General features: G+C 40.3%; 1 protein-coding gene and 1 non-coding gene across 3 annotated transcripts in view; both read right to left on the reverse strand.

The window, feature by feature from the left end:
• The window catches only part of SOAT1 (sterol O-acyltransferase 1), an 82,349-nt gene that overhangs the window by 27,254 nt on the left and 38,541 nt on the right, over window positions 1-16,554 (reverse strand). For both annotated transcript variants that reach the window (XM_047076930.1, XM_047076929.1), the window contains one exon: window positions 11,456-11,514. In XM_047076930.1, coding sequence (XP_046932886.1) covers window positions 11,456-11,514 — 59 coding nt within the window. The remainder of the gene's footprint in view (window positions 1-11,455; window positions 11,515-16,554) is intronic.
• On the reverse strand, window positions 457-559 carry LOC124510560 (U6 spliceosomal RNA). Its single transcript, XR_006961755.1, has one exon. It is a non-coding gene; the product is annotated as a U6 spliceosomal RNA (small nuclear RNA).

A 16,554-nucleotide genomic window follows, 5' to 3' on the forward strand; every position in this document is an offset into this window, starting at 1 on the left:
CCCTGAGCTAATGTGAGAAATATTAAGGAAGCAGGATGTCACAGCTGAAGAAGAGTGATAAGAGTTGAGGTCAGAAAGAAGGAGGGGTGGGGCTGGCTCAGATGGTCGAGCACGTGACTCTTGATCTCAGGGTCATGAGTTCAAGCCCAACAGAGGACGCAGAGCCTACCTGAAACAAGAAAAGGAGGAGAGGGAGGCAGGACGAGGGGCTACCCAGCATAAGGTCTTAACACTCTGCTCCCTATTCAAATCAGACCACTGATATTTTGCTCAGCATTAAAAAAAGAAACCTGCGGGGCGCCTGGGAGGCTCAGTCGGTTACAGTTCAGTGCTGGATTCTTGATTTCAGCTCAGGTTCTCAGGGTTCTCGTGGTTCGTGGGAATGAGCCCCAGGCCGGGCTCTGCAAGGACTTTCCTTAGAGAGTCAAACCTGCAGCAGGGTATGCAGACGCCTGCTACAATGTGGCTGTCCACTGAGTCCGCAGGTCATCCTTGCGCAGGGGCCATGCTGACGTCCTCATCGTGCCAATTTTAGTATATGTGCTGCCAAAGCGAGCACACGGGCTGTCCATTTAAATTCAGGATGCTGTGCGGCCCTTGCTAGAACAGCTCCTTTGTTTAAGTAGGCTCTACACCCAATGCGGGGCTTGAACTCACAACCGTTGAGATCAAGAGGTGCATGCTCAAACAAAATAAATAAACTTCGAAAAAAAATAAATAAATAAACTTAAAAAGTCAGGCGGGGGGCACCTGGGTGCCTCAGTGAGTTAAGCATCCAACTCTTGGTTTCAGCTCAGTTCATGATCTCACAGTTCATGGATGAGTTCGAGCCTCACTAGTGAGGAGCCTGCTTGGGATTCTCTCTCCCTCTCTCCCTCAAATATAAATAAATAAACTTTAAAAAAAAATTAAAGAAAAAAAAAAGCCTGGAATCTTGAAATGTGGCAAAGGGAGTCAAGCTGTTCCTTTTAGCTAGGATTCCTCATATTCTGGGACCAGTCCCCTTCCCAATTAAGTATTGGCTTAAGTAGACAGGAAGCAAGAAAAAAAAAATCATAATGTTACATAAATGTCAGTAAGAATCATTAAAATCAGGTCCTAACCCACCCAACTCAAGGTGAATAGGGTACAAAGCCAGCTTCTTTTGTCACAAGCTCTTGGCCTTACACACTACACCCCCCCCCCCCCCCCCCCGACAAGCCTTTGCCTTACACTCCAAAGAACTTGCAGCCTCTGGTCCTGTAGTGAGCAAAGTACAATCTCCCAACCCTCACCCTCTTCATCAACTGTGCCCTCTTCTTTTCCCCTTCCTTCTATCCCTTTTTTCTCCATACTCCAAAACTCCTACCTTTTCTTCTTTTCCAGTCGCTCCACAAATAAGAGCGTCCCCTTGCTCTCCCAACCCGCTATCCAATCCCCAGAACCAAACCCAGTTGGAGGACAAAGAGCATCTTACTCAGCACATAGGGTGATAAACAAGACAGACACAGCCCTGCTCTCGCTGAGCTCACCATCCAAAGAGGAACGACATAAATTATTAATGGTGCAGGGAATACCACAAAGTGGCATTGAGAGTGACGAGAAACAGAGAAGAGACAAGGTAAAAGAATTAAATCAGTCATCCCAATAGCGTGAGGGCCAGTAGAAGGTGGTGACAGATGTCAAGCCTCCTTGTAACTTGCTTTCACAATCCCCTCCCCCCCACATATGACCTCAACCGCTCATACCCTGGACAGGACAGAACACTTCTTGGGGATGCTGAGCTAAAAAGGTACCTTTTTTTTTTTTTTAAATGTTTATTTATTTTTGAGAGACAGTGAGCACGCGAGCGGGGGAGGGCAGAGAGAGAGGGAGACACAGAATCCAAAACAGGCTCCAGGCTCTGAGCTGTCAGCACAAAGCCCGGCGCGGGGCTCAAACACGTGAGCCGTGAGATCATGACCTGAGCCGAAGTCGGGTGCTTAACCGACTAAGCCACCCAGGCGCCCCCAAAAGGTACAATTTTAATATGATTAACTTATGTCTCCTTTTCCTGAGGTAGAATTTACATGCAGGTAGGAAAAAGATATCTTTAGTGTTGAGTAATAAAATAGAAAAATACAAGCTTTCAGCTAGGCAGACCTGGGTTCAAATTCTACCTCCACCATTTGAGTGTGGCCTCAGGCAAGCTATTTCACTTTTACCACAGTTACTCATGTGCAAAACTCAGACAAAAAACATCTAACTTGCTAAACTGTGGTGTGAAAAAAAAAAAAAAGTCCCAAAACAAAAGCCCCTGCAAAAAATGCCCAGCACAGGATCTGACATAGTTATCACCCTACAGACAGACATCTCCTGCTCCAACCCAGTCAGAGCTAACCAGTGAAGGAAAAACAAACAGACAAACAAAACCAATGTAAAATAAAAATCGTGCTGTAATGATTTATCATTTTTTATTTAAATTCCAATTAGCTCACATACAGGGTAATATACGTTTTAGGTATACAATATAGTGTTTTCAGCGTTACCCGGTGCTCGGCACATCAAGCGCCCTCCTTAATTCCCCGTGGCCTATTTACACCGACCCCACCCCCCCTCCCCTCTGGTAACCATCAGTTTGTTCCCTAAGGTTGAGTCCATTTCTTGGTTGGCCTCTCCCTCTCTCTTTTTCTCCCCCTTGGCTCATTTGTTTTGCTTCTAAAATTCCACATGAGTGCAACGTCTCTCTGACTTATTTCACTTGGCATCATACCCTCTAGCCGTATCCACGTCATTGCACTGTAACTATTAAAAGGTTCAAATCTACCACATTCCTATACACAGCACCGTATCCACAAGATGCCTAATATTCATTACTTAATGCCCAGATTTGTCCTTTTTCTGAGGAATCAAAGTTAACAGAAGCTGGGGCCACCCAGACACAAGGAAGAACTCTGTTGTGGACACGGAGTTTCCTCAGCCTCCTCATTTCATGGATCCAAATACTGATGAAAATAGTGACTGCTTGTTACTGTCACTCCCCTTATAAGAGCAAATATAGAAAAATACAGTACAAACAGTGCTCCACTTCTGCCTTTGGAGTTCTTCCAGAACATGAGACTGTCACTAATTACAGAACTTCACAATGTGATCACTAGAAATCTGAATAGCTGGTATCAGCAACCTGAAAGGGAGGTTGGGGTGTTACAGGCTTCCTAACTTGCTTATGTTCTCAATTTCATCTCTATTAATATTAATTTCACCCAGCCCATGGCCCATGATTGTCCCAGCACGATGACAGACAGACAGAAGGACGACCAAAGGAAGGAGGCAGGCAGTTAATGAGAAACTAGAAAAGCAGCATGCTTAACCTATTTAAACAGAATCACTGTATTTTAAGAGCCCCAAGAAACTTCATTTTTTAAAAATGATTTTTGAGTGTAGTTCACACACGATGTTACATTAGTTTCAGGTGGTACAACACAGTGACTCGACAACTCTATACGTGATGCTGTGCCCACAAAGGCAGCTACTATCTGTCACCATACAACACTTTTACAATATACCATTGACTATATTCCCTAACCTGTGCCTTTGATTCCCATGACTTCCTCATTCCATTAACTGAAGCCCGTATCTCCCACTCCCTTTCATCCATTTTGCCCATCCCCCCACCAGACCCCCTCTGAAAGAAACCTCATTTTTAAAAATAAGCAGCTGAACTGGACAACCTCTAAGATTCTAAGAATGGGGAACAAAGATTCTAAGAATGGGGAGCAAAGATCCTATGGTCCACTTAGTGAAGGCGCGCATGCGCGATCAGAGATGAGGCTGAAGAAGCAAAGGGCCAGACTGTGACAGACCTTCAGGCCATTATAAGAATTGTTCGTTTTATCATAAAGGCAACAGGAAACCAATGATGTTTTGTTTTGTTTTTTAATGTCTATATATTTTGAGAGTGCATGTGTTGGGGGGGGGGGTGGGGAAGAGAGAAGGGGAGAGAGAATCCCAAGCAGGATCTGGGCTCAGCACCGAGCTGGACAGGCAGGGCTCAATCTCACAACCGTGAGATCGTGACCCGAGCAGAAATCAAGCCTTGGGCGCTTAACCAGGTGACCCACAATAAGGTTTTAAACAGGTTTTATAAGCATGTTCCGATTTGCATTTTAGAGAGATAATTCTTCTAAAAAGCCTTCCAAGTACAGGTTACCCTGAACTGAGTTTTAAAACGAGACAAGAGCAGGGTCATTTATGGATAGATAAAATCACCCGTTCAAAGGCACAGAGGCATGGAAAAAATAAAAAAAGTAAACAGAGAAAGAAATACAAAGTACAAATACATACTGAGGACGGTGTGTAAAAAATTACACCCTGACTCCAAGGTCACATTGCTAGTCCGTGAACTTATGTCTCTGACTCAATGCCCGGCTTTGCACAGAGAACTTTTAACCTCACAGTGACATGGAACCAGAAACCTGACCTTTCTGAACAAAACAGATAAGACAATAGAATAGGTAATATAATGTTTGGGTCTTAAACTAAATTAACTCCTCAAGAGAGGTTTCTCCTAACAGTTCACACTAAAGCTACTGTACCTTATTCGTTTCCTTCATAGCACTTAGTATCATCTAACATTATATACATTTCTATTTTTTGGTGTCTTAATGTCTGCCTCCCCCGCCTGACTTTAAACAGTATGTCTTCTTGTTAACCACTGTACATCTAGCTCTCAGCAAAGCAACTTGCAAGACTGTTTACGTGTTAAGTGTATTTCCAAACAGCTTTGGAAACCAACCCCTAGCACTGAAACTCCTACTCATACCACTGCTGACTACTCAATGTCTATTACAAAGCAGAAAGTACTTGTCTAGAAGAATTCCCTCACCCTGATTTCTTACTAAAAGCTATGAAGGAAAAGGGACTAAAAATCACTACTGTTGCTATTGTTAGTAATGGCTGTGACTTAATGTCTGTGATACTGTGTTAGGGGCCTTTATATATTAGTCTTAAAACAATCTTCGTAAAATCGGCAACATAATTCCTACTTTACACAGGAGAGATCTAAGCTCGAACAAATCAAGTAACGTGACTTGCCCAAGGTCACAGACCTTGTAAACTAGAGAACCAGGATTAGAACCCCCAGTCTAGGTGACCTTAGACATCATATGACATTATATCACTTTCTACCATACTGGAGCTAAAATATTTTCTTTATGATTAGCACCATAAACCAAAAAAGCAAAAACCTAAAAAAAAGGGAACAATGTACATGTAGCCTGAAAATAGTAGGTAATTTAATAAATTAGTCCTATCACAAAATTTCATGAAATTTGCATTTCATTTCAACACACTAACGTAAAAGAGGTTTACAGTCAAAGTGTATTATAATAAATTCCTCCTCCATATTTAAAAAGAAACACTTGTTTGCGAGTTAAGTCTTGAGTGTAACTACTGCATAATCCTTAAAACAAGAAGCCAAAGGTTCAAGATAACCCAGTGGCTAATGAAATTAGAGCTCTAAATTATAATCCCTTTTATTTAAAATAAAATTCATCCTGAGCTGTCTCCCAACTTAAGTCAGACCATGATATTCCTGATATCTTATTTTTATCAATCTAAACTGAGGTGAAACACATTTATCTTCATCTGCTTAAGCAGCTCCCTCATCTTATCCAAATGATGTATTTTGCTATTTCTCATCATCTTTACCAACTTCCTAAGCCATTGTTAAACGCTAGAAAACCAGAAAGTGTCATAGTTAACCAATGATACATTCATACAAATGACTATCATGAAATCATTTTATATCACATTGTCAAAGAACATTTTAACACACAAAAAAAAACCCCACAAAATGTTTAAAAATATATAACTGAACATATAAATTGTTGCTTACTTTGCCGATGTATCTATGATGTACACACCTACATGTGTCTACACTGTCTGCATGGATCTGTGTGTATGATGGAAGAAATAAAACAAAATATTGGGGGGTAGAGCAGAACCAGAATGTTCGGTGATATGCAGAACATTACCATCTGACTAGTTTCGATGCTTTGGATTCTCACTAATGTAAAATAAGGAGTAACTACCACCTATAAGGTTTTCAATAAAGCTCTAAAATTATGTAACTTCTTACCACAAATAGCAACTTACACTGACACCACTTTATAGCTTTCAAAGAGCATTTTTAAAGTATCTGATTCAGTTGTTGTTCCTCTGTTAACCTATTCTATACAGAGCGTTCTGAGCCAGCATGAGGACAGAAAACATGACTTCTTCAGAATCCCAGCACCTAACATATTGCCTGACAAAAGAACCGACTAGTTGGTAATTCAAGGAGCTAGATTACTGAACATTCCCTGAGAGGGCAATATAACAGGCACCTATCTGCATTTTATAACTGACGAAATCCTAAGAACAATAAACTGATTTCCCCAAGGTTCATCAAAGGAGACTAGAGACTGACTCATCTACGCATTTAGGCAAAATGAGAAAGGGAAATATCAGAAAGCTACAGTCACACAGCCAAAAGATTTGACCAGAAGGTCAAGGGAAGGAAAGTAGAATGGACAGTTGTAATAGAGGCTGTTAGGTGTCAACCTACTTTTCTTCCTAACTCGATCGTGTTCCGTGAAACTTAGATGAAACGGCTGGAATCATTTGGACAACAAAAAAGAGGATCACAGCCTACAATGGTACAGCACAGAGGTAGAAGGGACCAGGGTCCTGGAGGGACACAGAGTCACCATAACCGTCCTAGACTTCCCACCTCTAGATCATTTACATGAGAGGGCAATACACATCTATCTTGTTTAAGCCACAATTATTTGTGTTTCTCTTGTGTTTATCTTGTGTGAGCACAACCTAACCTCAAAGTATACAATAATCAAAGAATTTCTAGGCCGAAAAGACTCAGACTTACTTACGTCTCCAGCAGTTTTGCCAATATATCAAATAGACTGGCACTCTCCAAAAACTTTTTTGGAAGAGGTTACTTGGATGAGCAATAAACCATGAAAGGAAGTCCTCATTTGCAGACATGCCATCCCAGCCTTACTCATGACAGTTTGCTCATTTATAATAGTTAGGCAATAGCATAAGGTATTGATGTGTAAAATAGTAATGGAAATGCCACAACAGAAGGAAATGAAATATGTTGCAATATGTGTTTTTAAGAAATAGAAACAGGAAGTAATTTTTCATCCCCTCACATGAGACCTAGCATTCCCTCTACAAAGCTGTCTACATTAATAAAAGCTCCACGATAATCAACGGCATCAAGGCACTCCCTTTTTAACTCTTCTCATCCTCTTTTCTCTGGAAACTGTCCTCAAGGGTAAAGACAGGAACTGAGTGTCTAGGCCAGGGCTGTACTTTCTGGCCAAAATCCCAATTCTCTCTCTCAAAGATCTACAACTCTGACCTTAAAAAGAGGGACAAAAACCTTATTAACTGAAAAATTCAGAAATATCTGAACTCTTGCTACTAAAGCCCTTTTCCATTTTCAAAAGCTGAAGTGTTCAACTTCTAGGATTCCCAGAGATACATTAATATCTTTCAAATGTATTTTCTTTTCCTTAAATAAGCCAAAGTAGGTTTCTTTCACTTGCAACCAAAGAAATAATTTGATAGTTTCACTAACACAATGTTAAAACGAAGCTAATTTATTAACATAAGTTGGTTGGGACTTCATCACTTGAATTTCTCTTGGACTAGTCCAAGCACTTTTAAGTCTGATTACAACACAATTCTGAGCATTTCAAAAGGTCACGACTCGGGGTTACACAATGTTGTATGATCCCACCAGCACCGGATTTTTTTTTTTTTTTTTTTTTTTTTTTGTAATTAAGTACTTAAAACTTTCTGATGACAGCACTTGGACCTAGATGTGACCTTAAGAGATTCAATCAGTTCAACCACTAGTTTCATCATCTCTTGTTCCTCTTCCCTTCAGACTGAAGAGCTTGCTCAGTACTTGACAACCCTTTGCACACCTTTCTTTAACATGAGCTCTTCCATCTTTCAGAGAGCTCTTTGTCAGTCATATTTAGCAAATGAGCATACAGTACACCCAGTTAAATGTGAACTTGACACAAAGGACTTTTTTGGCCTAATTATGTCTCAAATATTGCATGATGACTAAAAAACTATTTGTTGTTTATCTGGAATAAACAAACAACAAATAAATGTAAGCCTACTGTACTTTATCTGACAACTCCAGTTCTGCGGAGCGGAAAGAGTTGCCCCATAAAATCTACAGACTACCCATTCCCTTCACACCACAAAAACAGTGAATTAGGAACAAAAGTTTAAGTGAGCGACACAATGACACAGACTATTGGAGCTGAAGGGGGCCCTGGAGGTAGCTAGCCCCATGTCCTCACCTTAAAGATTAGGGGAAGATGGTCCAATGTAGTTGACTGACCAAATGGGTTAGAGCAGGACTCCAAATTACAAATAACTACAAAGATTCTTGATTTTCGTTTGTTTTAAAAATTATTTCTAAAAACCCAAAAGAGAAAAGAAGTCAATTTTATGGCTCCAAACAATATTCACATATCTGTCACCTCAATGGTCATTTCACATTAGTAAATATGAAGTCACAAAACAAAACAACAAAATATAAGCAGTTAAGAAATCGCTCTTGTAAGTGGGGTAATTTAATGAAATTATGTACGTAAAACGTAAAACACCTAGTACAAGCTGTGGCCCATAACAAGACATCTAAATGTAGTTCCCTTCTCCTCCCTGCCTATTTACTCAGTAATACTAAAGTATCACAATAGCTTCCTATCTTTTGTCTCCAAACTCTATACATCATCTTCAACTTCAGATCAGCACTGCATTCCTAATACATCTCCCTCAAAAGCATTCCAATTAATAAACAATGCAAGATGTTCTATCTCTTTAGATATCAAATTGCCAATAAAAACATTCCTAAGTCAAATCACCAAAAGTTCACCAAAAGAATTTTAGTGATTTCATTTAGAAAGCATTGTGTAATAAAGGCAGAGTATAGACTCAGGGTACACACTAGGTGTAAAGTATAAAGTATAAAGGAGGGAGGGCATCATTTCAAGCTGGTACTTAGAAAACTGTGGAAGCGGCAACAGGAACTACAACTTCAAGAACAGACAGTATTCTGACTGGTGAAACAGGAAGTTAAAGAAAGTTTCAAGTGGAAGGAGCTTTCCAAACAGGGCATGAAGGCAGAGAAGCAAATGCTTTACAATCTAGCTCTACAATTTTGCAACTGTATTTTTCCTTCTATCGTGCCCCAACAGGGGTGCAGATGCGGATCAAGTGTCATTTCTGATAGACGGCGTGAGCCTCTTACCTCCACACTTGTGCTCGAGCTACGTCCTCCCCAACAACAGGGAGCGAATCTTGCTCTACTACGTCGTCACCCGCACTTGTACAACACGGAGTAATAAATACTAGATTAACCAATATCCACCTTCCCTTTCCCCTCAGTTTCTTTTCCATTCTTTCATTCATTTCTTTCTCTCCTTCAGATCCTCCTAACTGACCAAACTAAAAACGTAATACTTTTATTCACTGATTAATATGTAAAGCGGATAAGTAGGATATTCTCTTCATAACAAAGCTTGCAACTTAAATCCTTGAAACCTCCCCCCTCTGCCCACCATGTGGCTTTCCCCTGACCTCTGCTTCCCACTCCATACTCCCTCCCTTTCCTCTTTGGATTTGAGATTCTGCATTCAAAAAGAATTCCTCTCCCACTTCAGATTTTTTTTTTAAATAAACAGTAACGACAGCCGGTTCACTTATTTGAAAATTTCCCTCACAAACAGAACAGATAAGGGCTTTGTGTTCTTGCTGGGCGGTGGAGAAGGAACAAGAGGAACAGAAGGGGAATTAGAAAAGTAACAGAACATAAACCCAGGTGTGTCCAGCCAGTCTAGAGGAATAAGGGTCAGAAATACTCTAGCCTGCCACAAAAACAAATTTTCTTTTATCACTATATTTGCAAGAATAAGCCCTTAAAAACAGCACATGCGCCCTTAAAGATTTTTCTTTTGGTAGCCAAAATTATAAATTATCCCTTAGATAAGTGAAGGTTACCTAATAATCAACTCTTTAAACAGTCACAATGGAACAAATTATTAAATGGAAAAGACATGCACCAGAAATGATCTTGATCACTGCAGTCGTGAAGGCTTATACAGGTAACCCAATAAAATCAGAAAAAAATAAATAAAAACTTAACACACTGTTACCTCGAAGTCTAGACTCACGGTTTCAAGCATAGTAAATACACCACTGAATACTACTTTACAAAAATACAATGAGTCAGGGGCGCCTGGGTGGCTGAGTCAGTTAAGTGCCCGACTTAGGCTCAGGTCATGATCTCACAGATTGTGAATTTGAGCCCTGTGTTGGGCTGTGCCAACAGCTGAGAGCCTAAACCCTGCTTTAGATTCTCCCTCTCTCTCTCTGCACCCCCACTCGCTCGCTCGGTCTCTCAAAAAATGAGTAAACAAACAAACAAAAAATACACTGAGTCATTACACTGTAGAAATCACAAATACACTGAACGGATGAGTGGGGGTAGAGAGAGGTCTGTTAATGTTAAGCAAATAGGTACTTGTACTAAAACTTCCAGTGCCAGCATCATCCCTGGACTGAAAAAGTGCTGTACTTCCAAAATATTAGACAAAAGGAAAAGCTTTCTGTCCCGGACTAGAGAACAACTGGAAAACAAGCACTTATAATTACAAGACACTAATACCAAAGCGGATGTAAATAATCTTGCACATAGTGTTTCATGAAATATGATTACAAAAATATCTAAATTTAAATTATCGTATATAAAGGCACATATGCACACTAAATTAATAAATAAAAACAGGCCTATTTCATCATTAATGGATGTGTACACACTCAAGGTGACCCAATAAGGTTTGGAAGTGATCTTCTCATTGGAAAAAAGACAGCCTTGGATTTGAAGTCACATTACACTTAGGCACATACAGTATTAGTTCAGAGTAAAAAAAAAAAAAAAATCTTCTTTGTCTTCTAGCATTTCCTGAGGGCACCGCTGAATTCTGAATTGTAGAACAGTCTGCCTCACTTGAAATGGCTCCATGTTGTTTTTGACTTGGTATTTCTTCTTTATCCCTAACAAGGAATCTTACTGGGGACTTATTATTTACTATGAACCACAATAGATCCTTTCATAAAGTACCTGCACATTCACACATTCAACTATATCGTGGTTCACAAAAATCAAGTTCTGCTGGCAAAAGCCACGAAGTGAGAGTGATGGACAGGATGGAAGAGAAAAAAGCAATCTGGTTTTTAAATGTAGGATGCAAAGTGGCAGACCTTATCTTCCTGTTCCACAGCAGGACAGTGTCAACTGATAAGAAAGGTAAATTAATCCTTAAGCAAGTGAGCATTAAAAACTTTAGGAAACAGAGCTCCCTACCCTAACTCTACACTCTTGTTTCTAAAACATGGAGCTACTTACCTCTGCCTCTGCTGTCAACCGTAGCTTCTTTGCCATCAACTGTTTTATGTCAATCCTACCTAAAGAAAGAAAAAAAGGTAACTTTTAAGTTGATGGATACAGCTAACCAGCACAATTTCTTTCCTTTTCTTTTTTTTAAAGTTTATTTATTCATTCTGGGGAGGGGAGGCAGGGAGAGGGAGAACCCCAAGCAGACTGCATACTGTCAGTGCAGAGCCCAACACAGGGCTCAAACTCTCGAACCATGAAATCATGACCTGGGCCAAAGTGAGACTCTTAACTGACTGAGCCTCCCAGGTGCCCCTAACCAGCACTATTTAAATCATGAAGTTGAAAATCAAGCAGAAGAGGATGACTATATAAATTACGGTAAAACCACAAAACATGACAACTCTTAAAAAATGAAGCATGGGCACTATCAGTAGAAGGAAATTTATACATAATTAATACATAAGAAGACAGGTGCCCGAGTGGCTTAGTCAGGTGAGCATCCAACTCTTGATTTCAGCTCAGGTCATGATCCCAGGGTCATGGGATCGAGCCCTGCATCAGGATCTGTGCTGACAGTGGAGCCTGCTTAAAAGTCTCCCTCTCTCCCTCTCCCTCTCTGGACCTGGGTGACTTAGTCAGTTAAGTGTCCAACTTCAGCTGAGGTCATGATCTTGCAGTTTGAGTTCTAGCCCCGCATCAGGCTGTGTGCTGACAGCTCAGAGCCTGGAGCCTGCTTCGGATTCTGTGTCTCCCTCTCTCTCTCTGCCCCTCCCCCACCCCACTCATGCTCTGTCTCTTTCTCTCTCTCTCTCTCTCTCTCTCTCTCTCTCTCTCAAAAATAAACATTAAGGGGCACCTGGGTGGCTCAGTCGGTTAAGTGTCCAACTTCGACTCAGGTCACGATCTCGCGGTCTGTAAGTTCGAGCCCCGAATCGGGCTCTGGGCCAATGGCCCAGAGCCTGGAGCCTGCTTCCGATTCTGTGTCTCCCTCTCTCTCTGCCCCTCCCCCATTCATGCTCTGTCTCTCTCTGTCTCAAAAATAAACGTTAAAAAAAATTTTTTTTAAGTAAAAAAAATAAACATTAAAAAAATTTTTTTTAACGGTTCTCTCTCTCCCTCTGCCCCTCCCTTGTGTTTCTCAAAAAAAAAAAAAAAAAAGGTTAAAGGAAAAAAAACAACTACTATATGTACATACAATGTTCACAACATTAATCATATGATGCTATAAGATCCAATACTGACAGTACGAGAAATTATACTCTGTGAATGGATCTTGCAACTGTAACTACTAAAATGCACAAGCAACCATAGAAAAATTAGATACATTGGACTTCATCAAAAATTTTTTAAATTTTTTTTGCTGCAAAGGACAACATGAGAAAAGCAGAAAGACAACACACAAAATAAGACAAAAAAAATCTGCAAATCTGATCAGGAACTCGTATGTATAGAGCACTCTAAAGTATATATATTGGGGCACCTGGGTGGCTCAGTCGGTTAAGTGCTGACTCTTTATTTCAGCTTAGGCCATGATCTCATGGGTTCGTGAGATTGAGCCCCACGTCAGACTGTGCTGACAGTGCAAAGCCTGCTTCAGATTCTCTCTCATCCTCTCTCTCTGCCCTCTCCTACTTGCTCGCTCTCTCTCAAAAATAAACATTAAAAAAAATAAAATATATAAAGAACTCTTACAACTCAATAATAAAAAGACAAGTGATCCAATTTAAACATGGGCAAAGTATCTGAAAAACATTGCTCCCTGAAAGATACACAAATAGCCAATATCACATGAAAAGATGCTCCACATCACTGGCCACTAAGGAAATGCAAATCAAAACATGAAGAAATACCACTTCATACCCACCAGGGGGCTATAATCAAAAATAGCAAGGGCTGGCCATTGTATACCATAAGCTTATACAATGTTAATGCATCAGTTTTATCTCAATAATGCTGGTGGGGAGAAAAGAGCTGTACATGCAGGAAATTCTGAGAACAGTATTACTTAAGGACTGGATGTGACAGCTCTTCTATTATACAATTAGAGAAGTGTCTATAAACACCTGTAACAGGGCGCCTGGGTGGCTCGGTAGGTTAAACGTCCAAACTCTTGGTCTCAGCTCAGGTCACAATCTGATGCCCAGCCAAAAACTGGTATATGAATGTTTACAGAAGCATTATTTATATTAACAGAAAGTGAAACAACTCAAATATCCATTAACTGGTTAACAGAATGTGGTCGAGCCACAGAATGGGATATCACCCAGCAATAACAGGAGAAACACTCATACACACTTCAATATGGATGAAACTTGAAAACATGCTGAATGAAAGTCAGTCACAAAAGATTTACACGTTGTAGGACTCCATTACATGAAATCCAGCATAGACAATTCTACAGAGACAGAAGGTTTGTGGTTGTCCAGGGGTCAGGGGCAGGAGGGTGAGGAAGAGGGAATGCCTGCATAATGCGCACACGGTTGTTTTGGGTTCTTTTTGTGGGGGGTGGGGGGAGAAAATAATCTAAAATTCATTTCATTCTAATCTCCTTATTCTGAAAGATTCCTTTCTGTATATTAAGTCGCATTAATGTAGCTCCCTAATGTTTAATTTAACTGAGGTTATTAGTCTATTATTAATCTAACCTGAGCACCTTCTTCATGATTTTCAAGAAAAGTTGATTTTCAAGGTCTTAAAATATTTGTTTTTTATGAGAACCTGTTGTTCTTTATGACTCCCATACCCACAGTACATTGTGATTTATGACCGTCATGGACTCAAAGACAGTTCCTTAACTTCACAGTGAATCACAGTACTACTGTAATTTAAGCAAGCAGGTGGACTGTCTGCTCTTTTATTCTTTCTATTTTATTTTAAAGTTCATTTATTTGAGAAAGAGACATTGTGAGCAGGGGAGGGGCAGAGAGAGAGGGAGAGAATGAGAATCCCAAGCAGGCTCCGTCCTACTAGCTACAGAGCCCAACGTGGGGCTCAAACTCACAACCTCATGAGATCGTGACCTGAGATGAAAACCAAGAGTCACTCACTTAACCGCCTGAGCCACCCAGGTGCCCTGTTACTAAAATAAGGGTAGTAATAATGTCTGCCCTTTTAATAAAATAAGGGTAGAGTTCATTTTGAATGAAATTCATGAGTCTGTCTTTACACACAGTATCTTGCATAATAGCTTAGCCAAGTTTTAGCTTTTGATATCTTTATTAAACATTTAAGTTTTCGGGGCGCCTGGGTGGCGCAGTCGGTTAAGCGTCCGACTTCAGCCAGGTCACGATCTCGCGGTCCGTGAGTTCGAGCCCCGCGTCAGGCTCTGGGCTGATGGCTCGGAGCCTGGAGCCTGTTTCCGATTCTGTGTCTCCTTCTCTCTCTGCCCCTCCCCCGTTCATGCTCTGTCTCTCTCTGTCCCAAAAATAAATAAACGTTGAAAAAAAAAAAAATTAAAAAAAAAAAAAAACATTTAAGTTTTCTTGGTAAAATTTCTAACTTGTATCCTTCCTATCTACAGAAAGAAAAAATAAAATTATTTAAATAAAAAAAAATTTAAGTTTTTCTTTGGCAAAAGATTCACAGCTTAAAGCAACACTTTTAACATAACTTGAAAAATTAAATGTCAGGGGCGCCTGGGTGGCGCAGTCGGTTAAGCGTCCGACTTCAGCCAGGTCACGATCTCGCGGTCCGTGAGTTCGAGCCCCGCGTTGGGCTCTGGGCTGATGGCTCAGAGCCTGGAGCCTGTTTCCCATTCTGTGTCTCCCTCTCTCTCTGGCCCTCCCCCGTTCATACTCTGTCTCTCTCTCTGTCCCAAAAATAAATAAACGTTAAAAAAAAAAAAAAAAAAAAAAAAGAAAAATTAAATGTCAATGCAGAAGCTAATGTCTACTCTATTGAACTTGGTGCCCATTAACAGTTGCATATACTGCTCATTTTGCTTACTAAAATAATGTTACTGGAACCTCTTGTTAATGTTAGATTTTCCTTTGAGTTAGAGTTTTACTGAAATTCACTTAAGTTCAACATAGACTTAGTGATCTTGAAATGGTACCTTTTTCATTTTTGTATTTTTTTTCAAAGCATACCTTCAGATATTATAGTATCTTCTTCCAGAAAAGGAATTTTATAATCTGATACTAAATGCCATTTCATCTTTTTTAAAAATTTTTAATGTTTATTAATATTTTTTGAGAGAGACAGAAAGAGACAGAGCGAGACAGAGCATGAGTGGGGAGATGCAGAGAAAGAAGGAGACACAGAATCCGAACCAGGCTCCAGGCTCCGAGCTATCAGCACAGAGCCTGACGCGGGGCTCGAACTCACAAACCATGAGATCATGACCTGAGCCAAAGTCGGACACTCAACGGACAGAGCCACCCAGGCGCTCCTGTTTTGTCTTTTTAATTGAAATGTCAAGGTGTCTACTCTACCATAGGAACCAATAATATCAAACATCATCATGTGTAGAGATTTTCCACGCAAATAAATGGATAGAACAGAACAGAATGCGAGCTGAAACATAGGAAGACCACCACTTCTCTTTGCTGTCTTTGTAAAAACCTATAATGTAACTTTGTATCATTTTAGTAGTATCTTTTAATGAGAATTTACATTTTCTTATCTATTTTCCTTGGCAAAATTTACCTGAGTATTTTTGTTTCAGAATCAACAATTGCTACTGTATATTCTACTTAAAAGAAGGAGTGAAGGGCATTCTAAGTTATAAGTAATTTCCCAGAAATACTTACTTTGCAGGTTAAAAAAGAAAACCGCAGGCCAAAAATGGGAGTCACATATGCCAGGCCAAGTCATTAGGTTAGGAACCTAACCTAATTAAAGTTTCTACCACTTCCTGAAATGCAGTTTTACCCAATCAGGAATTCTCTGGTCAGTATCAATGAGGTCATCAGTCACATGGCCTTCTACATCCCACCCCCTCCCAAAGGAAGAGAAGGTAATCCACCCAATAAGACTCCTGCCCTTTCTTTTACTAATCATCCTGCCCAGTTTCTGCCTATAAAATCTTTCCAGTTTGTACCGCTCCTCTGAGCTCCCCCCTACTTGCCTGATGGGTTGATGTCCGATTCATGAATCAATTAATAAAG

Source organism: Lynx rufus, unplaced genomic scaffold (genome assembly GCF_022079265.1).
Source record: "Lynx rufus isolate CCGP_SWC_20201006 ecotype Redwood Valley unplaced genomic scaffold, mLynRuf1.p SCAF_15, whole genome shotgun sequence".
In the NCBI taxonomy this organism is placed as follows: domain Eukaryota; kingdom Metazoa; phylum Chordata; class Mammalia; order Carnivora; family Felidae; genus Lynx; species Lynx rufus.